Raw genomic sequence first — 27855 nt, forward strand, 5'->3', positions numbered from 1 at the left:
TGGACTAGATTTATCTACTAAAAGCTAATTTCTCCTGCAAGAATTTGTTAAAATTACTCGCAGTAAGAGCCAACACGGTAAAAGCTGTAATTTCCCAACTACCTTCAGTATATGAGATTTTGAGAGAGTCGATAGAAGGACGAGATGATTTGGTGGCTGTATCAGAAACACGGTTTTTCATAGCCACAAATTGCTACAGAATAATGGAGTGCCAGTGGTTCAAAAAAAAAATACTGCCTGCTGGCACTACCTCATTAAGGCACACCCCTTAATCACCGTGGACCCTCGGAGCCCAGCCCAGACCGCAGAGGGAGGCCCAGCTTGCTGGGGAACAACAAATGTTGGGAGAACAGAGCTAGCAGCTGGCTGAACTTAAGACACCAGGAAGGGTCCGCTGACAGGGGAACTTTCTTTCCTGGGGACCCCTGATCCTTTCGGGTTCTTACCCACAAGAAATAAGCCTCCCCTTCCCGTTATACCCAGCTTTCCGCATTGGCACCCATCATCTCACCACCCGGTCACTTGCCTCCCTGGGGGAGAGCCTCTCTAGAGAAAGCTCCTAAAGGCATCTCCAAGGCATGCCAAGAGGGGAAATGCCGACGGTGCAAGGGACAAGAGATACAGAGAGACCTAGCCTCCTCCAGCTGTCCACTGGGCTCTAGGGGAAGCTCAGACGCTGTGGAGATGCTGAGGTCAACAAGAACTTGAGGTTTTAGCAGCAAGGGTCGTGCTTACTCTGACCCATTCAAGTTAACCCTGTCATAGGAGATGATCCTGGGTGGGATCACCCTGTCCACCTCCACCTTCGAGATCGCAGCCTCTGATGGCACGCACGGGGCAAGGGCTCCAGAGGCCACTGGTGAAGGACCGCGGTGCAGACCTGCGGTGTGTGCGCGTGCGTGTGCCTGGGTATGTGTGCGTGCATATGCGTACGCGCGTGTGTGAATGCGTGTGCGTGTGTGCCGCCGCCTGGCGACTCGAGCCCGACAGGTGCAGGCGCGCCGGCTTCCCATTGGCCGCGGCGTCGTCCTCCGCCCACGCCATCCCCTTACCCTCACTACCGGCGCTGGCTGGGACTCTCCGAGGCGCGTGCAGGCCCGCGCGCCCCTGCCCTTGCCGCGCGCGCCTGGGCCTCGTCCCTTCCTCCCCTTCTCCGCGCCGCCGCGCGCTCCCGAGCTCAGGTAGCGGGCGCGCGGGCGCCTCGCCGGGGGCGCGCAGCCCGGCAGCCGTGGCCCTCGTCACCCCCGCCCCCGGCCGCTCGGGGGAGCCCGGGGAGGGAGCGCGCGGCGGGACGGGCGGGGGCGATGTAGCCCGGCAGCCGCCGAGGCTTCCGTCTCGCTCGCTCGCTCCTCTGTCTTGCTCGCTCGTTCGCTCGCTCGCTCGCGCAGCGGCGGCAGCAGAGGTCGCGCACAGATGCGGGTTAGACTGGCGGGGGGAGGAGGCGGAGGAGGGAAGGAAGCTGCATGCATGAGACCCACAGGTAAGAGCCGGAGCCCGGAAGGGGCTTGCCTGCCCCGGGGAGGCGTGCGCAGGCCGGGCTGGGCGAGTTGGCTCCTGGCTCAGCTCCCCTAAGGGAGGAATTTTTAAAATAAAAATAACAGCTCAGGTTTCATAAGGGACTGGGGCAATAGGACCCTCCCAATCCTTGGAAAAGCAGAGAAGTATCCAGGGGCAGCAGGGTGCACATTGTGAGATTCCTCAGAGTGAAATGTACAGGCCCGGGGAAAAGTGTTTTCTCAGCCGCCTGATGCTAGAAGGCTTTAGACTTTCCTGTCATGGTCAGAACCGCTGAATCCCGGGGACCAGCACAGAGCCAGTGTGCACTAACCCCTGTCCTCTCTCCCCTCCTCCATCCCTCCCGCACGCGCAGTATCCCATAGTGGCTGCTACTCTCTGGACCCTGCATGGGGGTGGCAGGGAGAATCTCGCAGTGGGAAAGGGGGCGGGGGCTGCGCAGGGGCGAACCGGGATGGGATGGAGCCTGCAAAGCCCAGGCACCGGGTCCCCAGGGTGGAGGAGGGAAAGCTTGGCCCCAGAGCCTGGGTAACCCGGGGTATTGTGGTGTTCCGCTCCTGGTTGCAGACTCTTGCAAGCTGGATGCCCTCTGTGGATGAAAGATGTATCATGGAATGAACCCGAGCAATGGAGATGGATTTCTAGAGCAGCAGCTGCAGCAACAGCAGCCTCAGTCCCCCCAGAGACTCTTGGCCGTGATCCTGTGGTTTCAACTGGCGCTGTGCTTTGGCCCTGCGCAGCTCACCGGTGGTGAGTGGACCCCGCTGTGTTGGGGGAGCATTGGACAGCTCAGCGGGGAGAGGAGCCTGTGCTGACAGGACAGCACTGAACCTCCTGCATACATACAGACTTTAGGGGTGCCTGAGAAATAGAGTCCCTGTGTCCCAGCAAAACCCCTGGAGTTCACAGAAAATTGTGTGGAACCGGTGTAGGTTCGCACACCCACTGGCAGCCCGGTTGGGCTTTTCTGAAGGAAGGACAAAAAGCCTGGTGCATTTTCCCATTTTGGCCCAGAGGAAAAAAGAGGATTAGAGGAATGGGGGGTGGGGGGGGCAGTGTGTTTGTGGTTCTTCGACCCTTGATCTTTGCCCTCTGCAGACAGGTCAGGTTTGGGCGTCTGGATTTGAACATTAGAATAAACCGCCTTTAAGAATGTGAAGGGTCTGAAAACATGGTCAGACTAGTTGAAGGACGGGTTTATTTGAAAGTTAACTTTCTCTTTCTTGGAGGTGGTGTGCTGAGGCATGTTGGTGGCTGTTGGGGGTGGGGAAGGATGGTAGAGCTTTCCTTCAGGTTATGTTTCTGGAAGATTGCTTAGCGAGGTCTGATTTACAGGAGGGATTAAGTCAAGTACTCTCCTATGAAGTGGAAGTTCTGAAATCAAATTGATAGCCCCAGTCCCTGTAGGCGGCTAATCTATAACATACTTGATTCCAAGAGAGGGGGCTATCTCTTGGTTGTGGTCGAGGAAGACAGATGGAGTTCCTGTCTGAATTCCTCCCGCCTAAGTCTCTCCCTTTCTCCCTTGCACACTACCGTCCATCATTCTTGCCTGTTCCAGATCCTCCTTCAGACATTGCTGATGTGGGCACGTGAAGGACGCCTTTGCGTTCCCGTAGCGGATGCCTAAGTAAATTGTCATTCGATAATATATATATATATATTGCTTGGTGTAAATGAACCACGTCCATGTTGGAAAATCTTGCTGTTTCAGAGACGTTGAAGGTGAAGACCAGGGGCAAATAAGTGAGCTTGAATTTAGCAAAGCTAAGGGAGGAGTGTGATAACATGGGTCTTAGCACAGAGCAGTCAGTGATTCAGGCCTTCCACACGGCAGCCTGACGACGCCTAGGGTGTGAAAGTGTTTATAGCAGTGTGCAAGGAGTCAGAATTACAGAGGAAACTTACTTTCGCCTTGGGTGGAAAGGGTGGGTGGTTGTGTTTACTTTTTTTTTTTTTTTTTTTTTTTTTTTTTACCCAAGGAGTAACTTTGTGTGCTGTTACTACGGTTTTTACTAGAAGCCTCTCCGAGGCAGATATCCTCCTCTTCACAGAGGACAAGGTCAACTGTGGGTCCAGGCCGTGTCTTTGTGGCCTGCCAGAACTCTCCCCTCTCTGGATACTAACTCATGAGCCGTTGGGAGTCAGTATGCAGGCCACCACTGAACTGGCCTGGGTCTTTATCTCATAGCCCGCCTTTCAGTTCTAGCAGCCAGCCCTTCTCACCACATCCACATGCTTTTCCATCTCTGGCACAGGTCTTCCATGTAGATGACAGACGAGCTAATTGTAGTCCATCTACCTGAGTCTCCGCCATTATTATAGAGACTGTGGGGTCTGAGCATATGCTGGATTTAAGGGCTACGCTCTCGATTTCATCCATTACTGCTTTCCCGGCTTTCTCGGCGTAGTTTCCCAAAACCCTCTGGACTCACCAGTCACCTTTGCAGTCCGCACAGTTTGTACAGCGGTGTCTCTATCCCTTCCCAGAGCCTTGAAAGCAGAGGGAGTAAGGGTTCCCTGCAGCCCTTCACTGTCAGAACCCTTTCCTTTGATGGGTCATCTGCTGCAGAATGGCTGGCCACCAGCCTGATGCCAGCTTCAGTTCTTTTTTAGCTGACGCTGATGCCCAGAGGAGTACTTAGTCCAGGATTTCTGCATGAACCCACAGTTTGGGCAGGAAAGAATGGCGGGGGACATCCCAAGACAGGTTTAGTTTCTTAGAAAAGGAATCTATGGACTCTCCAGGTTGACAGTAAAGGCAGATTTACCTTTACACCAGACCTTTGCTCTTGAAAGTTCCATATGTGTGCAAAAAATCTGGGACCTTGCTAAAAGGTAGACCCCAGTTCCATTAGCTTTGGGAGGTCCCTGAGTGTCTGCATTTCTGTGTCCTTTATTAACTTTATTTATGTGCATATGTGAGCATGTGCCACGTTTGTGCCAGTTCCCTAGGAGACCAGAAGAGAGCATTGGGTTCCCTGAAGCTTGAGGTTCATACAGGCAGCGATGAGCTGCACCGTATGGGTGCTGGGATCCGAACTCTGGTCCTCTAGAAGACTGTCAGGTGCTCTTAACTTTGGAACCATCTCTTCGGCACCAAGGGTCTGTATTCAATAAGCTCATAGGTAAAGCCTTTGCCACTGGTACAAAGACCACAGTTTGATTAGTGATGCTTTAGACCAATGTATTCCTTAGAATCAGTTGCTTCTACCTCCAGACTTCCTGACCTCCTTCTCAATTACCAGATGCAAATGGCCTGCTAAGGAGCAGAAGTCTCACCCTGGTGTCTAATCTGTAGGTGAAACGCGGCTGAAATCAGCCCTCGGAGAGAGAGCGCTTTCCTTTTTTAACCCGCAAAAGGTGCATATTTAATAGTCCCTGTTCTGAAATGTGGATTTTCATTTTTGATTGCTTTCAGAGGAAAAAAGCACACCACAATAGTGAGGTATAATAGTCAGAGCTAGGAGAGGGGGAGAAATCATGTGCCCAATATAAGTATTACAGAAAAAAGCCTGAACTAGAAAGGGAGAAATTGAGAAAAATGACCAGACAAAAGGCGGGGAGAGAAAAGAACTCCATCAAAACCGAAATGCTTTGTCCTGGGAAGCCAGAGATCCAATTCAACTCGTTGAGCCTTGGAGAGCTTTTATAAGCCGGGCTTAGCTTGTGGTGACTCTGGGTGGCTCTCCCTGGGCTGTCTTTTGTCAGCTTGGAAGAAGGGTCCTCATTTGGAGCCTCTGAGAAGGATTATCCTGAGTGGACTCCTACCAGGCTTATGGGGGGATACAGGGCCCTGCTGTGCCCAAAATTCTCATGGACCATGTCTCCCTTCAGTTGCTTTTCTTCTTTTGCCTTGGTCTACTCTCATAGAAGCCTCCTGGATTTTGAGGGATGATTAGAGCGGTCCACCCAGATGTATAGGAAGAGGATCTAGACTTTGCCCTAGAAGTTACTTCTCAGAGATGAACTTTTTCTCTTGTTGGAAACTTGGGGTGGGCACTGATACTTGATGCCTTTGAGGTTTGGTTGGGGGAAGGGGGTCTTGGCTTCCTTATCTATAAAATAAGGAGGATTTTTATAAATCTTAGGGAGTTGGTATCAGGGATGGAAATGCCACAGCCATTTGGTAATTACATGAGGTCATAGACAGTTAGTAGCTAAGACAGGGCTCAGCTTTGGGTATCTTTGCTGTTTTCATTCAGTAAACACTGATTCCTTGTACCCCACCTCACACCAAGGCCTGTGACTTACATTGCTCTTTTAAACTAATGGAACCTTATTCTCCCAACGAACAGTTTTAAGGTACAGCCTAAGTGTCATCCTCCCAAGTTTCTCTGATCAGTAAACTCTCCCCTCCCCCGGGTTCCCATGACTCTAAGAAACAGCCCTTTATCACACATCATAAGCCCACCGAGGGCTTTTTATGCTTTAGGCACCAGTGCAGCCTCTGAGCCAAATGGGCAGTTAATTATTGGCTGAAAACAAGAAGAAGATAATCCCAATTCCTGCCTCACCACCTAGAAAACAGTCACCGTGGGTGGGGAAGGTATGAAAGGTGAGGCCACATCCAACTGGAGATGATCTAGGGAGGTTGGAGGAGAAATCAGGAGGGGCTTTAGAGACAGGGTGACACTTGGGGGGGGTGTCAGAGATATCATGTACAGAGGTGTGGAGATGGTCACATGCTGGAACTCGGCATGTAGAGGATAGTCTGAGTGCAGAATATATAACCACAGGAGCCCAATAGGCACGCAGGCAGCTTACAGTCTTCTCTCAAGGGTCTGGGGAGCGTCCTGAGTGTCTCCATCAGGTGGTAGCGCCCAGCAGAGAGTCCTGAGCAGGAGTAAGGGCAGGCAGGCTGCGCTTCCCACCTCTTGCTTCCGAGTCAGTGCACCTGAGTTACATACAGCTCGTTCTGAATTCAGCCCCATGAGCCGTCCTATGTCAGTGTGCCTGCAGATAGTAGTAAATGCTTCCCAAGCAAACAACTGGCTTGTAGATGTAAGTGAGTGTCTTGTTGGAGCTTTATTGAGAAAACCTTACAAGTGAGGCTCAGGAGAAGCTTTTCCTGCAAAGCTCTCTCTAAAATCCATGATTCGGGCTGAACCTGGTCAACAGAGTCCCAACTCCACAAACAGCAGGCCCTAGTTCCTCAACAAAGCCCGTGGCGACCTAAGCAGCTGGAAACCCAGTTTATTGGCAGGGTGAAATCTGAAAGTCTCGGGGGTGCAGAAGGATTCCCTGTAACAAGAGTGAATCTCACATGTCACAACGCAGAAGGGAAGAGGCAAGTTCCAGGAGATGCAGGGTTTCTTTTCTCGGGGAGGGTAATGGTGGTGTAGACAAGGGTCTTGACCCAGTAGGTATTGATGAGATGAAGAGCAGTAGCTTTGCTATTCTGCTCTTCGTGTCTGAAACACATTCCCCAGTGCTTTCAAAGACCTTTAAAGGAGAACTCAGGCTCCACATTCTGTACAGGGTGAAGAGAGTTCAAGTCCAGCTTCTGTCCTTACGTGGCCTCGTGGCATTGGGCAGGTTGCATAACTTCTCTTCGACTCCATTCTTCCCGTATCACGGACACTATTACAGCAGTTTGTTACGTGGATCACCATTAACAGTAGTCAGCCCTCTGTGGCCTGAAAATATTAAGTGGAAAAATCTAGAACAAGCAGTAACATGTGAGTGCCATTTTGAGTAGCACAAGGGGGATCGTTCACCAACCTGCCCAATTCCTCCTGCATGGAATAGAAATTATCCTTTTGTCCAGTATACAATACAGTAGGATATTGTAAGATAATATCCAGGAGATGTGTATCGTAGTGTATTGTTATAAAGGTTCTGTTTTATTGTTTGGTATTGCTAATTCCTTACTATTCCTAACATATAAATTTAACTATCATACACACACACACACACACACACACACACACACACACACACACACACACACCCCTATGCATAGGATAAAATAAAGTATGTGGCATTTGCTACTTTCTATGATTTTAAGCATCCAGTGGGAGTGTTAGAATATCTATTCACAATGATGGGGACTTTTAGGTATCGCTGGCTTCCAGGTTCTTAACTGCCTTCCCTGTCTCTCCTTTCCAGGGTTGCGCTCGATCACATCCCCTGGAAATGCATATATGAGGGGAATTCAGGTTTCCCTCCCAGGGACACAGACAAATAAACCTTCTCCAGAGTTTAAATGCAAATGACTTGCAGAAGAATTTCTTAACGTAGGTTTTTGGTTCAATTTAGAACTTAGTGTTATTTATTGATTCTGATGAGAAAAGGGACCCTCTCAGGTTGCTTCTCTTTATCCTTGCCTGGTTTCGGAAAGCTCGTTCTGTGTTTGATAATTGAAATAACCGCACAGGGTAATGGTACGTCTAAGTAGTTCACCCGGATCATAGGCTCTGACCTGAAGGGAAGAGAGGGACAAATGAATAGGCTTCTTAGCTTGTTTACAAACACAGTCACCTCTCACCAAGACACACAGCAACACCCATGGCGGGACACATAAGATGCATAGTCTTGTGTGTCTGCTGTAAAACTTAGCTACTTGTTGGTCCATTTTCACAGGAACTGGTCAGCTAACTGTAGGCGCTTGAGAAAAGATGGGATGAAATGTTAAAATGGCCAAGTTTTTGAGTGAGTGATAAACATGTCCAAACTGTCAGCGACACTGATGGCACATGCCTAGCGGGCGCTTTGTGTGCCAGCACCCATTCCCATACCTTAAGTGTGTTACCTCATTTAATGCCTCACCATACACACCATTATTTATCCTTATGTAATAGAAGAAGAACCTGAGGGATGGTGACATTAGGCTGCTTGTCATTTTCATTATGGCCTTCCTTTTAGTATGCCAGAACACGAGGACTCCGGTCTCCAAAAATCTACCCCAGCCATGTTTTATATGGGTAACTAAAAATGTCCCTTTAAGATGAAGTTACCAAGTTGTTTGAAAATTGGCCTTTCCTACCATGGCCTAAGGGAACCCTGGCATTGTGACCAGAAAGGGCCATAAACATACTGGTGAGTCCACAGGCAATGCCACAATCCGGGAGGAGGAAGAGGCTAGGGTGACTGAACCTTGGACTCTGAGTCCATGATGGAAGAGACCCAGAAGCCCTGGGGACGAAAGAGATGTTCCTTGACCCTCACCCGCTCTGGGCAAAAAGATGCCTGGTCCCTGGGACCCCTGCCAGTGCCATGCACGGTCACCATCTTCTTCTAAAGGTTGTGACAGACTTCTTTGCAGTTGCCATGCGCTTTGGACCAGTGTTAATGATCCCGTAGCTAACGTGGGCTTAGAGTGGTCAAAGCAAGGCTAACAGTTTTTGTACAGATCAGCACCTGTAATTTCCGAATGCACCAGGAGGTGGTTTTGACCGCCTCTCCATCGTTTACATCTTTATTTACAGACATCTTTAGTGAGGTTGAGCTCCGAGAGTCTACAGATGGTCACATAAAGCTAGATTAAGAGGCAAGGCACAGACACTCAGACCTGTGATCTGAACACTGAGGAGGAGAGAGACAGACAGAGGCAACTAGGGCGTTTGAGCCTTGGAGAGCATTTCTGCCCTGAAATGTTAAATCTGGAGGAAGAAGATGTGACGGTCACACTATCCAAGAGTCACTGTGCTTGCTCTCCTGTCCAGGAAGACATGGTAGATGAACTTGAGGCTGAGTTTTGGGGGGAATTTAGCCCAGTTTCCCTTTATCTTTACGAAAACCCACGTCTGAACTGCTCCAAGAGAAGTTACCTGCTCAAGAAGAAAAACAAATAGAAATAATTAAGTGAGTTGCTCACCAATTGGAATTGAAAGTGCATTTTGAAACGGCTTCTTAATTGGGAGTATTGTAATTGCTTTATTAATCTTAAACGAGGTAAATTGGGAACATCAGAGGAGTCAAATGAAAGCAAATTCTTGACATTATTTAGAAGGGGCATTAAACCCGGGAGCACAGCAGTGAACAAGCCTCCACATACTCTGCCGTGAAGGCGAGAGGCTCGTGCAGCCCCCACAGGCCAGGCACCTCTGTGACCCTGCCTGTGTGTATGAATGAGTCCCAAGTCTCCAAGGAATGGGCTTGGGTACTAAGAAGTAGTAAACTTGGTCAGTGGTCACCTTCGTCATTGTCCCCATAAATTGAGCTTCTCAAAGGAGGATTAGGAAGGGTGGGGTTCTTTGGGAAAGAAGACTGTGCTTCTCTTCTCAAGGCTGTCTCTTGCTTCCTTTTGAAATGGTTGACTTGTATGTCCTGGATCACCGCTATGGAAGAAGATCTGGACAAGCCTGGTCATTCACACACTAATGTACTACAGTCCTTTTATTTTATTTTTTATTTTCTTCCAACAGTAACAAAGTACAAAGTAACAAAGTAACAAAGTACCTCATTTCTTGGGTCTGGTTGCATCCGATAGGGGGTTAGATTGGTTGAGCCTTATGTAAAGGGAAGGTTCTCTGAAGAAAGGCGTGGGATGTGTTTGTCCAGTAGATTTAACGTTGCTGTCCCCACAGCATTGTTACGGATCTAGCTAGTTGTTGAATTCAAGTTGCCTGTGGAGAATGTAGAAGTTCCCTGAACTTTAATCTCCTACATGGGGGAGATTCTGGATTTCATCTTTGTTTTCTGTTTTGTTTTCCATGAGAGGAAAACAGGATCGCTGGTTTTATGGGAATGCCATAGGCCTACCATCTCGTGAAAGATTTTCAGTCACCTTTTTTGAGGGTTTCCGTTAACCCTTGGAATCTTAATAAAAGAATCCAACCCAAAGATCCATTTTAAGATAAGAGCTGGGGGCTGGGGAGATGACTCAGTTGGCGAAGTGTTTGCTGTACAGACACAAGGACCTGCATTTATTCAGCTCCCACCAGTCACATAAAAAGCCAGGCCTGGCTAGAGAGGACCCCTGTACCCCAGTGCTGTGGAGGCTGAGACCAGAGGACCTCTGTGGCTTGCTGGCCCGCTAGAGCAGCCGTCAGTGAGCTCTGAGTTCAGTAAGAGGCCTTGTCTCCAAAAGTAAGGTGCGTGTGGTGGGGCGGAGAGATGGCTCAGCAGTTAAGAGCATTTATGGTTCTTACAAAGGACCTGGGTTCAGTTCCTGTTTTGTAGCTCACAACTGTCTATAACGCTTGTTCCAGGGGATCTGATGTCTGATGTACCTGTCTGCAAACAAAACACTCATACATGTGAGATAAAAATAAATCTTTAAAAACGTAGTAGAGAGATGCAGAGGAAGTTACCCAACTAACACTAGTCCCTGTATGTATACTTACAGGTGTGTGCACACCCCATAAACGTACATATATGTATGTAACACACACACACACACACACACACACACACACACACACACACACACACGTACATAAGGTTTTGGGAGTAGTAGGAGGCTCTGTAGTATAGTATAACAGCGTGCTCAGTAGCTAATGGAGGCTTCCCATCAATTCAATTGTCTTGAATTACATTTAAATAGGCAAAAAAAAAAATCTTTAAGAAACTTCTAGTTTATCTGGTTAAGGTGAATTGCCCAGGGTCCACCCACCTCCCGGTTTGCTTTGGATTAGAAGCAGAGATCAGGTCCCTCCCCGCCCCACCATCTTATTTTTCTTGCTACCTTGCAGATGAAGGCACCTGCTTATTTTTAATATTGACGTGGTGAATATGTTATGGATTCCGGGGGCAAGCGCTGGGGAGACTGACTGCCTTACAGAAGGAAACCAGTTTGTGTTGCTGCTGTTACCACTTGGCAGTGGGGTGTGGTAACCTGCTCGCAGCCTTGGTTTTATTACCTGTGGAAAGGAAGTCTTTCCCTAGGTGCTGTGAAAACTGGACTGTGTGTGTGGGGGGGTGTGGGGGTGTGATCATAACTCCCTGAGGTGCCAGCATCATTGAGAACAGAAGATGCACGATTGGTACATTTCCTGTGCTGGGCGGGAGCCCAACTGAGAGCCTTCTTTGCCTGGAAGGGATTTGGGATAACAAATCCATGGCCCTCAGCGTAGGTCAGGGGAGATGGCTGGCGTACTGTAGTATTCACTGTGTAGCTCCTGATTCTTGGTCTCAGTGGTCCTATGGCTCTAACTACCATGATTTGGTACAGTAGGTTCTCAGTGGAAATTTGTCTCAGAGATTCTGGGAGGGGGAGAGGAGGAGGGATTGGGGGTGGGGGGGGCTCACAAAACACAAAGGCTTTGGAGGCAAGTCTTGATCGATAAAATAATTTTCCAGATGGAGATGTTGGGAGATGGGTTTTTGTTGTTGTTTTGTTTGTTTGTTTGCTCAGGAGGAGAAAGAGTATGAAGTACTGAAGGAGGTAAGGAAAATAACTCGGGGTCACCTTAGTAAAGTGCGATGCAGAGGGCAGGTTGGATCCACGTGCCCATCTAAGCTAACACTTAGGGGCCTGGATGAGAATCTACAAAAAAACAAAAAAAAAACAAAAAAAACAAAAAAAAAAAAAACAGGTCTTCGGGGGCCGCCATGATTTGTTTCATTTTGTTTTAAAATGGGTTTTATTTTATTTTTATTTTTTTCAGCAGCATGGAAGATAGAGACAGAGAGAAAGCGTATTAAATATTTATTACACGTCTATCCGAGACTAGGCAGGTTCCGTTGGAAACAAAGCCCTGCCCTCTGAAAATTTATATTCTCCGGGGGGCAGTTAGGAAACAACTGTATTGACTCAGGAGGGACATGCGGAGGGCTTCAGCCAGGGAGAACTGAAAAGAGAGGCAGGACTGAGGCGGAGGACAGGATGCGAGTGCAGCAGAAGAGGAAGAGCCCCGGGACAGCCTGGGGGTGGGGGCACTGGTGAGGGGTGGCAGCAAGGAGGGTGTGCCCTGCCATCATACTCGGGTGAACAGGGACACGTCCACAGCTGCCCACTGACATGGTGAGACCCTGCTGAACCTTTGCTCTCAGCGTTGTCTGGCCAGTGAGGAGGAGGAGGAGAAGGAGGAGGCTGCCTTGCCCCGGGGGCACGCACTTGGTCACCATCTGTCCAACTGACAGTCGAGAGCTCAGTTAGATGCTCAGGAGAGACATTTAGGGCTGGTGATGAAGATGTGTGTGTCATCTGCTGCAGGAGGGCTGTGGGAGGGGCTGGGCTTTCCCAGGCGGGGAGTGTGGGAGGAGAGGTTGACTATGCAGTGTTGGGAGGAAAAGCCAGCCCCGGAGGCTGAGGAGCAGTGTTGCTCATCAATGTTGATGCTAATAAGAATTTAAAAGCAAAACCAAATACACTTGATTCAGGTTATCGAATGCTCCCTCCTGTTCGGGAGCTTTTATGTTATCGTTAGGATACTTTTTATGCTATTGTTAGGATAATGTTTTAATGATCCAAATTCTGGGTGCCCGTGCCAACCAGGCAGAAAGCTGAGCCAGGAGGGGGAAAGGCCATGTTTGGGAATCTGTTATGTTTTGAATATAAAATGCCCCCTCCGGGTTTCAGGTTGTCATAGTTTGGGGTCAAGTATTGCTGTGATGAAAACCACGACCAAAATCAACGTGACAGGGAAAGGGTTTATTTCGCTCACAGTTCCACGGAACAGTTCATCATCAAAAACAGTGAGGGCAGGAACTCAAGCAAGGCGGAAGCATGGAGACAGAGCTGACGCAGAAGCCGCGGAGGGGTGCTACTTACTGGCTTGCTCAGCCGGCTTTCTCACAGAACCCAGGACCACCAGCCCAGGGGATGGCACCACCCACAATGGCTGGGCCCTCCCCCACCAATCACTGATTAAGACCACGCCCCACAGCTGGAATTCATGGAGGCTTCTTTTTCTCAATTGAACTTCCCTCCTTTCTGATGATCGCAGCTTGTGTCAGGTTGATATAAAACTAGCCAACACACACGCGTTTGAACATGGCTCCTACCGTGATGTTTTGCAAGGTGGTGGAGCCTTTGGAAAGTGGAATCTAGCCCGAGGAAGTGAGTCCGTGGGAAGGGGGCGGGGCTTGAGGGTTATAGCACAACCCCACTTCCTTTCTGTCATGTTCCTTAGAGATGTGAGGAGGTAAGAAATCCCCAGCCACTCACCCCTCCCCCACCATGGAGTTGGCCGCTGTCATGGCTTCCCACCTCAAAGGACTCTATCCCCTAAACTTTGAGTCAAAATTAATCCTTCCTCCCTTAAGTTGCTTCTTACCAGGCTTTGGTTACAACTTTAATACAGGGGCTGGAGAATCCACATAGTGATGTTTGAGCCCAGCTGAAGAACACTCGGAATGTTTCCAGTCTTTGGTGGGAGGAGACGGGTTCAGGGTGTCAGGATAGCCCAATCAGGGTGGCAGGATAGCCCAATCCTTGCAGCTCCTCTTCCTCCTGAGTACTGAAGTTTTTCTGTGTGTTCCATGATGTGAATGACAGTGTGTGTCTCTTTGGCACCCTATCCTCAAGTTCTCCAGGGACACGGTCAGGTGTCTGCTAATCTGCAGAGGGTGGGCTGTCAAATACCTCTATCACCCCACACCCTGTCACCATCCTACTGCCTCTGAAGCAAGTCACATAGTCTTCCTACTTTTTTTTTCTCTGTGAACCTAGGCCAGTGGTGAGTCCCTAGGCACCTGGCAGGCTTGCGGGACAGGAAGTCACAGGGTTGTGGGGCATGAGGGTTCGCAGAGATAGTATGAGAAGGCTTTCGATGAACATGAATCAGTGGTTACTGCCTGGATATATGGGAGGAAGCACTTGCCCACGCACCTGTGGCCACTTTCTCCTTTTGCCTACATAAGTAGTAAAGGCCATCAGGAGAGGCTCTACACAATATAAAAATGCTTCCCTGTGAGTCCAGACCCTGTGGAAGCTCATTTTGTGGAAATCTGAGGTGACACAGCCTGAGTAGCAGTTTTGCTGCAAAATGGCGTGTGCTGGTCTGTACTGGGTCCCCACTGCTGGCACATCCAGTGAGTAGTAAAGTCTAGAGTTGGAGAATCTGGTCCTTGTACTGCCGAAAGGAACTTCGAAAGAGCTGTTGGCCCAAGCCCAGTCAGTCGGCTCTCTTTGGATGCTGACAGAAGTCCCAGGAAAAGAGAAATTGAACCTTCGAGGCAAGCAGGTGATTACAGGTGCTGAAAGGGGGGGGGGAGGGAGAGAGAGAGAGAGAGAGAAGAAGAAGAAGAAGAAGAAGAAGAAGAGGAGGAGGAGGAGGAGGAGGAGGAGGAGGAGGAGGAGGAGGAGGAGGAGGAGAGAGAGAGAGAGAGAGAGAGAGAGAGAGAGAGACTGACTGACTGACTGACTGACTTTCTGTGTCTCTTGCTCTGCCTCCCTCTGAGCCAGCATGGTCTTTCTGCTGTGGAAGCATGTGGCTGTGAGGGCTCAGTCTTTTGCATGGTTTGCTCAGATCCTGGGATGAACAGGGTGCTTGCCTTTGGATCTAACACAAGTAGGTGCAACGGTTTGGAAGTGTGATGTGATGTCATTGGCAGAGTTCAGACTCTAGAACCAGGTGGATTGTGTGACAGAGGAAAACTGTAAAGACATCTCATAATGGTAAGTCTGTGATGTTGTGTTGGGCTTGCACAGGCTGGACCCACCAGAGAGTCTCTCGGTACTTGTATTTGTTGAGCAATGCCTCCACTCACCTCTAGCTACTTGAGTAGAATGCAGCTGTGAGACATCTGTAGGCTGTTGATTGATCGCGGGATTCCTTGTTCCTCATGAATGACAGGAAGTCCTCTATGTTCTGATCTCGAATCCCTTCAAGAAGGCAGCCTGGCCTGAGGGTACCTCACCGATGCTTCTGCTCTGCTCCTCAGACCTTGACCGAGAGAGGGCTCCTAGAATCCCGTCTGATTTGAGAAAGAGTTCTTTCACACACACCCTGATCCTTAGGCTTTGAATTGATAGCAGAGGGTCTTGTGTGGTTTTATGAGGTAGCTGAATTTATCCATCCCCTTGAGAGTGGCTTTGCTGGAAATTTGCTGCTGCTGCTGCTGCTGCTGCTGCTGCTGCTGCTGCTGCTGCTGCTGTCATTTACATGGAGATGAGTGCCCAGAGCTCACACAATACTCCCTACTCCAGCTGAAGGAAGACCTTGGTATTCAGTAGCTCCAGAAATGTCCCCATCTCTGCCCCAGCTGTCTTTGCACCTTGGCTGTGGCCCCACTCAGGGGCAGATTCCTCTGAGTCTGTTGTTGCTGCTGCTGTTAAAATTGGCCTTTCCCAGGTCCCTGCATGCAGTGTGGGTACCAGAGACTCTAATCAAAAGCTGAGCCGGCTACTGGTTCCTGCCTTTGTCGTGCTCCACGGTTTGTGGACCTCTCGTCTCCAAATGCCTTGGCCTTCTAATACTTGGCATTTTCTCTGGTGCCTGCTGTGTTGATGTCTCTAAACTGGGTCATGTTCTCAGTGATACAGCATGAGCTAACTTCCATGGAAATGTACAGGATTATAGCAAGGCCATTTCTATTGTTCCTTGAATTCATAGTGAAATGATTGTCCCCCCAAGTACTGTTTGTGGGTCAGTCTAAATAAGCTTTCTTAAAGTGAGATGGCCGCAACAATGGTCCCAACAATAAGGTTAAAACAACATCTTCATCTTGTTTAGACAGTTTGGTGGTATGAAAACGAGCCCTGTAGACTCTTACGTTTGAATACTTGTTTCCCCATTGGTAGAACTGTTTGAGAAGGATTAGGAGGTGTGGCCTTGCTGGAGGAGGTGTGTCGTGGAGGGGGAGTTAAAAGTCTGGTGCCATTTTGAGTTAGAGCTCTCTCTGTCCTGGCCGAGATGGATGTGATCTCTTAGCTACTGCTCCAGTGCCGTGCCTGCCTACCGCCATGTTCCCTACCATGATGGCCATGGGCTCCAACCCTCTGAAACTAAGGCAGGCAGTTTGAGACAGTCCCGAAGAACAAGAGCCCCAGGGACATCAATTCATCCACCGCTAAGTGGAATTCCAGTTCAAATGTTTAATGGCTTTGTAGGGCAACTGACTTGTCTGTGTCTCATCTTCTTCTTCTATAAGATGGGATGGCATCACATCACAGGACTATTAACGACAATTAAATGACTTCATACAAGAAGCACCAGAAGAGCACCTGTTATATAGTAATTGAGCTAGAACCTATGTTATCTTTACCACTAAGCTCTTCAGAGGTAGTGTCTGTGGCTGGTCTGTCTTCACGTCCCTGAACATTCTGTTTTCAGTGCTTCCCACCGATGAGTGCAGGCAGGAATGAGGGAGAGAGCAGGCTCTGCTGTCAGGCTCCACAGAGTGATCCCACACTCCTGGAGGGCTGGCACTCGACTCTGCTCTGCGTCATCTCCCCAGGGCGACCCTGGAATTTCAGCAGCCTAACCAGAGGGTAAAAGGACTCTGCAAAGCTTGCTGCTATGTAAAAAAAACAGAAAGAAGCATTTAAAAAGTGTGTCTGTGCATGGTGTGTTAGTGCCTGCATGCCACAACACACATGTAGAGGTGGAAGACGTGTTTGTGGAGTTGGTTCTTTGCGTGGGTTCTGGGGATTGAGCACAAGGTCATTTATCTTGTGCAGCAAGAACCTTTATCTACGTAACCTCCCTTAGGCCTCTTTATTATTTATAAAGTCTCTCTCTTTCCGTCCCCACTCCCAGCATCTAAGTCAGGCGCAGCAACAGCTATTGGGCAGGTGAATGTGCAGAAAGGACCGTGAGAGATACTGGCGTCTGGCTTGGATTTGAGACTTGCTGCTATTGGGAGTGGCAGCCCTGTGGCTCACTGGGTTTTTGTTTACACTGATGTAGGTGCAAACATGACTTGTGTCCACAGAACAAGAGGTTCTTTTCAGTTTTTAACCTTCGTCTGCTCTCCTGTTTATGTACCAAGCATCTAACTGAGCGCTTACTATGTGTAAGGACTGCAGTAGGTCTGAGACCAGAAATATGGATAAGATAAGCACTGGTCCTCGAGGGGCTCGTTTCTGTGTGGGATGATAAGTCAGCACAGGTGAACATATCAAGCTACCTCAGTCTGGTTAGCTTAAACAGCAGATGTGTCCTGCCTTGCCTTGCCTTGCCTTGCCTTGCCTTTCTGGAAGCTGGACGTGTCTAAGACGTTGTCCAGTGGGTGCTAGTGAAGGTTCCCTTTCTGGCTTGTGGACAGCTATGTCTCACCATGGGCCTTCCTTGGTGTGTGTGCAGGGCAGTGCAGGGAAGCAGGGCAGGAGAGACATCTCTCTGGGTGCCTCTTCTAACAAGGACTCAGTCCTGTCAGGGTTGGGCCCCACTTTTATGGTTCCGTTGAACCTTAATTGTTCTATAAGGGTTCTGTCTCCAAGTATAGTCAGAAGTGAGGGCTGAGACTCTCACGATGGATTCAGAGGGAAACAGTTCACTTCTGAGCAGATTCCCAAGGAAGGAAAGTATGAATTCGGACAGAAAGCAGCCAGGAGGACTCAGAGCTCTCATTGCAACTGAGGGGAATCTGTGATGGCTTCTGGGAGGTGGAGGGTGCCAACTTTGTTCTATAGAGAGTGGCTGTGTGAGAAGAATCAACGCAAATGAAGGTGTATTCACCTGAAGCTGTGTGTGCTTGTATGTGGGGTGCTGGGTGGAAGGTACAGGGCATTCATTGACCTATTCAAGATTATCTCTGAATTACTCGTCAAACATTTCCTGAGATTGACTCTGCATGCAGACACTGACTGTGGGGTTCAGACAAAGTGTGGAGGCTCAGATTTGCAGTTTCTTAAATTATAGGGCCGCAGAGTTTGCTCTAACCTAATCAGCCGACGGCTAGACACTCACATTATTTGATTACAGCTGCTGGACACTGAAAGTCAATTGCAAGTGGCTCCCTAGGCCATGCAGGGGGCCCCTCCTTGGTCAGGTCAGGTAAATATTGAATTATTATGAGGACTTAGCCTGAGGAGAGGTGATGGGCTAATAGCTGGAGTAATAGCAGGCCACCTCTGATGGTCCTTTTAAGTCGTTTTGAATTTACCTTCTGTGGGGCATTTTCTTATCTCTAGTCAAACGCTCCCTTTGCATTTTCTCCTTCTGCTTTCCTCTTCCTCCCCTTCCTTTTTCTTCTCCTCCTCCTCCTCTGCCTCCTCCTTTTCCTTCTCTTTCTTCACTCCTGGTCCATACCCCCACAACGTGTACACCTGAAGAGAAATCAGGGCATCTGAATGATTCTTGTAGCTACATTGGATTGTGCTGCACTGTAAAGGTACCTGCTGTCACGGGCCCTGCCACGATGGTCATGAACACAAACCCTCTGAAACTATAAGCCACCAGTAAATTCTTCTGTAATTCGCCTTGGTCATGGTGTCTCGTCACGGCCAGTAACTCTGACAGTCAGGAACTCAGACCCGAGGCCCTTTTGTGAGCAAAGGGCCTCATGAAGACTGTTGGAGGGGCTGGCGACTGAGTCTAGTGTGGTCTAGCTCTTGTGCCTGCCTCAGTCTGTTGACGCATCCCACTCTTTCATGGCCTCTCCACAGACCAGACTCTGCAGGCTCTAAACCACCCCCAAGGCGGCTTGTGACAGGGTGTGACCATCACTGTGTGTACTTCTCTGAAGAGGGCCGATTCAGAGCTCTCAGCAGACCCTCCTGTGGGTTCAGCAACGGAAAGGGGGCTTTCTCTGGAGGTGTTGTGCATAACTACCTTTGACACAGGGTATGGGGTGTCCTAGGAGAACACAGTCCAGCAAGAAGGCAACTGGTTTTGGCTGAGAAATCCTGCAGAGAGGGCCGCTCTTTCAGCCTCATCCTGACCCACCCTGGCAGTGGTAAGGACCGCAGTTCAGAAGTCCCCTCTGCCATCAAGCAGCACCTCTATCGGCTCTGAAGGAGTAGATGGGTCTCAAACAGGTGGGGCCGTCTGCAGGCCTTCCTGGAGCCTGTTGTGTGCCAGGCGCTGTTGGGAAGGTGGGGGAGTTAAAGACGAATGACGGGCAGGTTCCAGAACCCTGAGCTGATGGAGAGTGATGAATGGAAAATACCCATCTTCATATTTCTTTTCTTTGAAAATGTGGACGCTATGAGAAATATTCCAATAACCAGGCAAAAGCAACGCTTTTGTCTCCGCTATCTCTGTAATTCAGCGTGCTGTGATGACATATTGAAGCATTACATGTTTATGGCTGTGATTATGTCTCCGTTTCCAGTGTTATAAACTGATGGTTTCATTGAGTAGAAGAAAGTTGGGTTCGCCTCTTTTTTTTCTTCCTGGGTGCTTTTATGAATATGAGGAACCTAATGAATGTCTCTACCATGTACGTCCGTCCTCCCAACCCGGGCCTTTTGAGTTTAAAGTATTAAAGCATTGTGTTCCCATTGTCACCTGAGAACACGATGGTGTCATACCTGCCCCTGGGACTCTATGACCTCTCTCAGCGGGGGCTTCTTCAGAGCATTGCTTCAGACAACTGGGGAATAATGTAGGAGAAGCTTCCTCTCAGGGCCTGGAGGAACATGAGCTCCACACACGCCAGCCAGCTAGTCTGTGTGTCATCTGCCCCACCCCCTCCCCGCCCCCAATCTCCTGGAATGGGTTCCACATGCATATGAGCTGGAAAGCTTGACTTTCCGTTCTCCTCAAATACGCAGGCCCCTCTCTGGCTTTGGAAGGTGTCTCCTACTTCTAGGGGAGATTTGGGCCCGAGTGCTTTGCTGAGTAAAGTCAGTAAACCTTTGCCCTTCACACACCACCTCCTTGGAGAGGTCACTCTCAGCTTGTTTCTCCACCTCCTCAACTCTCTGTCTGCCCTGGGAGTGTTCTTCGATCCTCCCGAGGCTTGGCCAAGGGCCATGAGTCGTCAGCTGCCAGGCTCAAGGCTGGTTGGTGCGACAGGCCCTTTCTGCCCAGAGCATCACTGTAGACACCATCTCCAACCACACACCCGGCGATGTTAGTGATTCTGAGCCAGGAGGTATCGCTGGATGCGTCTAGAAGGTGATGCTGTGGCCTCGGCTTTTGTGAAGGGAGACAAGTTTACCTTGAGATGACTAGCAGGGATTTCCAGAGCTACTTGTCTCGCCCGAGACCTTAGAATTGTGAAAACAAAGAGAGATTGGAAACTTTGTTTGTAACCAGTCTACCAGGAGTTCCACACTCTCGGATTCAGTCAGTCAGAGGTTGAAGATATTCAGCGGAAAAAATGTATCCGAACTGTGCATGTATACATTTTTATTTACTTTTTCTTGTCACTGTCCCTAAACGGTACAATGTGACAGCTGTTTACATAGCACTTGAACTGCACTAGGCGTTTCTAGTAATATGGAGATAATTTAAAGTATACGGGAGGATTGCATAAGCTGTATGTAAACACGGTGCCCATATTCATAAGTTACTTGAGCAGCCACAGATTTTGCTGTCTAGGTGGGGAAGGGTCCCAGAACCAGTCCCCCATGGGGGCTAGGATATGGGTATCAGCATACGTTAGCAAACCAACTAACGACCTCTGCCCAGTAGAAGTCGTCTCCATATATGTTAAAAATGCCTTTGCCGGCGAGATATCACAGAAACACGAGACAGTTCCTTAGTTACGTCTTGCACAGATTGATGTTAGGATCACTGAGAGTTTACTGTGTGGTGGTAGTATGTCAGGTTCCATTTCTCTCAGACAGGCCACCATGGAGCTGAGATATTTAGTCAGGAAGGAATTCTACTGCTCAATACGGGCATACGTGATACTGGATGCATAGTCCAAGTGCTTCGGGGTTCAGAGGTGGAAAAGATGGGCTCCGACTTGTTTGGCAAGGGAAACGTTCGTGATAAAGGTGACTTTGAGGTTGGGCCATGAGAAATTTGTGGGGTTCTAGCAGCGGGGGATATAAACCGACAGCTGTAGGACAGAGGCTGCAAACAGAAGTGCGGCAGGGAAAAGAATGGGTCATGTTCACTGGCAGGGAGGGACTTACCCTGGCCTTGCTGTGGACAAGTGTCTCCGGAGGTCCATGGATGACAGGCTTAGGTGCTAGCCTGTGACACTGTTGTGCTAGCCTGTAACACTGTTGTGCTAGCCTGAGACACTGTTGTGCTAGCCTGTAACACTGTTGTGCTAGCCTGTAACACTGTTGTGCTAGCCTGTGACACTGTTGTGCTAGCCTGTGACACTGTTGTGCTAGCCTGTGACACTGTTGTGCTAGCCTGTGACACTGTTGTGCTAGCCTGTGACACTGTTGTGCTAGCCTGTGACACTGTTGTGCTAGCCTGTAACACTGTTGTGCTAGCCTGTGACACTGTTGTACTAGCCTGTGACACTGTTGTGCTAGCCTGTGACACTGTTGTGCTAGCCTGTGACACCATTGTGAAGCCCAGGAATGTTCAGAGTGGAGCCTACTGGGAGGAAGTCAGGCTATTGGTGCACCCACGATGAGGGTACTAAAGACCATGCTCTCTCCTGTCTTGTTTTCTGGCTGTCTCAAGATGAGCAGCCTTGCTTCCCCACATATTCCCCAGCATGCCGTGCGGTCTCACTACAGGCCCTAAAGCATGAGGTCCAGCTGAGCGTGACCAAAACTTCTGAAACCACAAACCCAAATAAACCTTTCTTGCTTTTGAAGCCGATGACCTCAAGTGTTTTGTCACAGTCATGGGAAAGTAACCATCTTGAACTGTGAGTACGTTTGGGGGGCGTGCTGGAAGACACTAGCACGCGATGAAAATGGTGGCTGCTCTTTCTCATTTGTTCGCTTGGTTACAGGTGTGTTCCCATGCCTTAGCTCATTTAAACTCACCGGAACTTGAGAGTCAATTCTCACTCCCATAGCCAGATGGGGAAACTGGGGGGAAGTGAGGTTAAAAGACAGATGCAGTGCCTCAGAACTAGGAGATGGGCTGCTAGCGGCGGTGTGAGACATCTGCTCCTAGACGTTCATGGATGGTCACTCACCACCTCGAGGGGCTCCAGACTTGGGGACAGTAGGGACAGCTTTGCTTTTCCTCCTCAAAAACTTCATCTTCCCACTGCAGTTTAAACCCAGCCCAAAGGAAGGTAAGATCAAATCTCAAGAGAAAAGAAATCCTAGACAGGTAGTTCTCTTCTAAAATATTTAAAATGTTATATTATTATTATTATTATTATTATTATTATTATTATTATTATTATTATTATATGCCTATGGATGTTTTGCCTGTCAGTATATCTATGCAATGTTCACTGAGGCCAGAAAGGACATGGGGTGTCCTATCTCCTAGAACTAGTGCTATAGATGGTTGAAAGTTGCTATATGGATGCTGGGAATTGAACTTGTATCCTCTGAAAGAGCAGCCAGGGCTCTTAACCCCTGAGCCAGCTGTCCAACCCTGTAAGCAGAAATCCTTATTTCCCAGTCTCCAAAAAACCGTTCCCTGGAGAGCTGGTTGGTGAGCTACTGAGGCTTTCACATGAGGGACCTGTTGGGGGAACCTGTAGGGTCTGGGGCTATGCCTCAGGGAGGCATTTTTGGGAGAGAGTAAGGGAGGTGAAGTGGGAAGAAGAACATACTGGTGTTCAGAGAGTAGAGACCAGAGACGCTCCCTACCACAACAGCTCCGTTGACGAAGAATTAGCCAGCCCTGAATTTTGGCAGGGGAGAGTGAGCAGCCCTGACTGGGTGGCCAGTCTGGTTGCCACCATGGGCAGGGCAGACTGGAGCAGGGACTTGGAGACAGCTACCCTGGAGGGAGGTCATGAAGACCTGAAGGTGTTGAGGCATATGCACTAAGAAGGATTGCAAAAAAGAGGACCGAGGTGAAAACCAGGTCAGCAGCCACAGCCCGAGGTGTCTTGTCCAGGATCAGTCAGAAGTGGGGTTGTTAACTGTAATTAAGAAGTGAGGCAGGCAGGAAGCTTGTGTGGATGATGAGGTTGTCTAAAGCATTTTATTCGGACTTGGAGGTAGACGCTCCCTCTGGCATTTTCAAATGAAAGGGTGAAGTTGGGTTATGGGTAAGGATTTAGTAGTCATCTCTAGGAAGCTCGCATAGACCCTCAATGGCGCTGTGGGAGAGTCAGGGCCCTAGGGTCTAACTCCAGCTCGTTCTTTGAGCAAGCATATGTATTTGAATGCATCCTTGAACCTTCTCTGCCTCACGCTCATGACAGGAAACCAAGGTAATGCATGGAGTTTAATGAGGATCCAGGCTAGCACAGCTTAACCTAAACTGTGGACAAAGAGCCTCGGAGGGCTGGGCGCTAGCAGGACACTGCAAAGGAGGTGGTGGGAAAGATTAGAACAGCCTTGTGTTAGAGCCCCTTGGTGACTTTGGGGACAGCAATTTCATTATTTCATGAATGCGGCTTCAACAGGAGTTAGCCTGCTTGGCATCATCACGGCGTCCAATTATGTTTTTCTTACAGAGCTGTGTCTGTGCAGATTTAATAACCAGTTACTCATATTAACTTTATGCTTTCCTTAAGTAAGAGGAATACACTGTAGAGGAGGAGTGAGAGATTTGTTATGAAGGAGCAGGGCAGAGGAAGACAGCAGACGGGAGCTTGTGGTCCTTTCCACAGAATCTGTTATTCTTTGAACTTCCAAACTCCTAGCGTTGGGCACAAGGAAAGAGGGCAAAAATGCTCTGAACTTGGAAGTTGTCCAGACTGTTTCAAGGAAGTAGCCTGCTGGTCTCCCTGTTCAGGCAGCCTTCTGGACAGCGGGCAGGCCAGGTTAGCCATAGGGAAAACGTACTTCGTGTTCCCTTCGGTGGAACCATCCATCATGGTTAAAGTTGGGCCATGGGGTCTAGAGAAGCTGAGGACACAGATGGGAGTCTTAATAGGGTTGGAGTTTGACTTTCAACGGCACAGACCGGACCTGCCCAGCCCATGCAAGCTCTGTCCTTGGCAAGCCTTTCACGGGGCGGCCTTCCTTTTTGTTGAAGGAAGTTTGTAAGCAACTCTTTCAGTGTGTGCACAGACTCGTTTCCTTATCGACAATCAAGGCTGAACTGATGCTCACGAAAGGAGGTCCCAGCAAAGTGCACCACCTGCCGGTCCTCAGCACGGAACCATGGGACACCTGAGCAATCCCTGAATGTGTCCTCCATTTCTTTGAGAACCTCCCTCGGGATAAGGGGTCCCATTTCCCGCCCTCTGGCAGTCCTGTCTTCTACTTCCCTAGCTCCGGCTTGCCTCACGAACAAGACTGATCTCTGCAGTTGAGGCTTCACCCCTCGTCTCTGTCTTCCTGGGCAGGTCCAGCTGCCCACATGTATTCTTTGAGAGGACAACTCGAAATGCTGAGCAGATGCGAAGAAAACCACAAGGCACATCCCATCTTCGTCGTTCTGAGGAGTCTAGCTCACACATTTGGTCTTGATTTCTTTGAAGGTGGGGAACAGGGGACTTGGAGGAGGTTGGACAGAGGTTCTTCTGTGCTGTAGGCTGTGCTCCTGTTCTTATGGTAAGAATCAAACTAGAGGAGTGGAAAAAGATCGGTGATGCTTGTAACCACGGCTCCTTGTCTCTTCCTTTGGTTTTCTATATCCAGGGTTGTCTCCCTTTGTGCTTTCTTTATTGCTTCTATTTCCATTTTTAATTCCTTCACCTGTTTGATTGTGTTTTCCTGGAATTCTTTCAGGGATTTTTGTGATTCCTCTCTATAGGCTTCTACCTGTTTATTTATGTTTTCCTGCGTTTCTCTAAGGGAGTTCTTTATGTCTTTCTTGAAGTCCTCCATCATCATGAACAAATGTGATTTTTAAATCCAGATCTTGCTTTTCTGGTGTGTTTGGATATTCAGTGTTTGCTTTGGTGGGAGAATTGGGCTCCGACGATGCCCTGTAGTCTTGGTTTCTGTTGCTTGGGTTCCTGCGCTTGCCTCTGAGGCTCTTACAGCAGTCACACTGGGAGTTGCAGGTTAGAGAGGAAATTTGACTCCACCCCCACTCCGTGTCTGGGCGTGTACTTATTGTTGGAATGTTTTAGAAAATGCTTGTTAAAAAACAAAATTAAGAAAATAAGTCCCGCCCCAATTCTTCTAAAATATGATTTATATTTTTTATTACATATTTTTTCTCCCTAATGTATAATGTTGAAACCCACCTTTGCTACTAACACTCTGTCATGTTTTTTGTTACCGTATACAAATTTATTTATTATAATACTTAAACTTATGGATAAAATGTTTGATTTTTGCGGTACTCTATTACCACTGTGCTGTCCATGTCGTGGCTAGCAAAACCAGAGGTGTTTTATCCAGTAAGGGAGACAAGCACCTTGCTAAACTCAGAAATATGTACTACAAACTCAGAGTGCCAAGGAGGAAACCTCCCTGGTGTTGGATGTGTTTATTAGAAAAGAGAGGGGTCTGCCTATGGAGGGTGATCAAGAGCTTCAGGTAGAGTTGATGGATTGAAACTGGGGAAGACCAAGGAGGGGGTGTTCCTGGTGAAGAGAGTTGTATTTGGAGATAGGGTAGAATGTTTGTGAATCTGAGGGAAGGCTGGGGTCGCTGGAGCACAAGGACCCACTGTGTGTTTATTGACTCCTTTTATTTGTCAAAAATTTTCCTAAAAAAACAAGTGGGTGTGTGTTCATGTATGGGTATGTATGGCTATGTGTTCACAAGCATGGGTGTGTGTGTTCCTGTGTGTTTGTGTGTACATGGGTGTGTTCACATGTGTTCATGTATGTGTTCATATGTGTGTGTATGTGTTCATGTGTGGGTGTATATGGCTGTGTGTTCATGAGCATGGGGGTGTGTGTTCATATGTGTATGTACTCGTGTGTGTGTATTCATGTATGTGTCCGTGTGTGTGTTCCTGTGTGTTTGTATGTACATGGGTGTGTTCACATGTGTTCATGTATGTGTTCATATGTGTATGTATGTGTTCATGTGTGGGTGTATATGGCTGTGAGTTCATGAGCATGGGCCTGTGTGTTCATATATCCATGTATTCATGTATGTGTGTATTCATGTATGTGTCCTTGTGTGTGTGTGTGTGTGTGTGTGTGTGTGTGTGTGTGTGTATGTGTGATTGCTCCTGTGTTCACAGTGGCCAGAAGAAGGCATCACGCCTCAGCACCAGAGTAACATGGTTTACAGGATGTCCAGCTCATTCTATGGGTCCTGAGTTCTGAACTCGGGTCCTCATAATTGATCAACGAGCACTGTTAACTGCTGAGCCACCTCTCTCAGCCCTTGTCACTTCTCCTGCTGCTGCTTTCCCTCATTCCTCAGAAGAGCTGCTTTCAGACATCCAGCCCCTGGAGTCTTACCCTATGTGTTCTTACGGTTTCCATCTGTCTGTGGTCACGTTAATTCAAGTTCTGCCATCATTATGCCCATGTCGTTCCTGCCATTTGGTGGCATGCCTTGGAAGTTTGTTGCCAATCCAAGGTTAATTAAATATCTGCCTGTAGTTTCTACTATTCGTTATATCTCTAGATATATAGTCAATCTGGGAGTTCATGTATGAGCGCTGGGAGAAGGTAGGGCATTGTTTATTGCTGTCTAAATGATTGGCTAGTTGTAGAAACTATTTATTGAATAGTCTGTCCTTTCTCCACCATTTTGAAATACGACCTTCATAACATACTGACGTTGTGTAGATATTTGGGTCGGCTTCTGAACCTTCTATTATACGCCATTGATTTGATGTCTCCTCCATTGTTGGCACCTTCCTATTTTACTCCCATACCCTTTAAAATCTGATAGAGCAAATCCCCACTCATTACTCTTATTTTTTTTCAAAGTGTTTTCAGTCCCAGGAAATTATTCTTCTGGATAAATTTTAGAATCATTTAGTTAATTTTGCAGATTAATCTGGGGACGAATGACATCTATTCAATACTGGCATCCTCAGAAAAATGGCAAAGCTCTCGGTTGTGTTAAATCTCCTCTCGGGTTATTGGGTAGAGAGGACATTTTTAAAGAAAGCAACAGCCTTGAAGACAATACTGGTTCATCTAGAAAATGCCGTGATCCTGAGAACATGACCAGAGTGAAAACCAGACCCAGAAGAGGTCGCTGAGGTCCCTCTGTGGTCTGGGTGTGGTCTCCTGGAGGCTTTGGTCCACTGGACAGACCCCAGCCTTGATTCTGAAGAGCTGTGGAAGGTTAGGAGGTTGATGAGCAAAGCTCATTTGTGCTGGGCACTACCCTCCTCTGGATTTGGCATGGGTCACGTTCATGCCCAACTCGATCGGCAGACGAATTCTCCTGGGCTGCTTTCTATGTGACTCGAAGGCCCAGGAAAGTAATTTAACTTTCCTAAGAGAAGGGTACTGATGACAGTGCAGAAGGGTGTGGGGCTGTGGGTGAGGAGATGGGAGGAGGAGAGGCAGGTGATGTGCGGGGGAGGGGAGGCAGGTAGCTTAAAATGCTCTGAGGTCCTGCCCTTAGTGAATTGAGAGCGCCCCCTGCAGGCAACACTGCGCGTGGGGTCCTTATTGTGCCCAGAGCAGAAC

At 48.6% G+C, this 27855-nt stretch overlaps 1 protein-coding gene across 4 annotated transcripts in view; it reads left to right on the forward strand.

Moving 5' to 3' along the window:
• The first annotated feature begins 1056 nt into the window (after positions 1-1056).
• Susd4 (sushi domain containing 4) overlaps positions 1057-27855 on the forward strand; it is a 122560-nt gene continuing 95761 nt past the window's right edge. For 2 of the 4 annotated variants that reach the window (XM_087580387.1, XM_087580388.1), the window contains exons 1-2: positions 1057-1181; positions 2083-2265. In XM_087580387.1, coding sequence (XP_087436513.1) covers positions 2118-2265 — 148 coding nt within the window. In that variant the 5' untranslated portion in view covers positions 1057-1181; positions 2083-2117. Of the gene's footprint in view, positions 1182-1297; positions 1481-2082; positions 2266-27855 lie in introns of those variants that run through there. The other 2 variants (XM_087580386.1, NM_001105982.1) reach the window with 2 other exon arrangements.

Source organism: Rattus norvegicus, chromosome 13, assembly GCF_021556685.1.
Source record: "Rattus norvegicus strain SHRSP/BbbUtx chromosome 13, alternate assembly SHRSP_T2T, whole genome shotgun sequence".
NCBI classification, from domain to species: domain Eukaryota; kingdom Metazoa; phylum Chordata; class Mammalia; order Rodentia; family Muridae; genus Rattus; species Rattus norvegicus.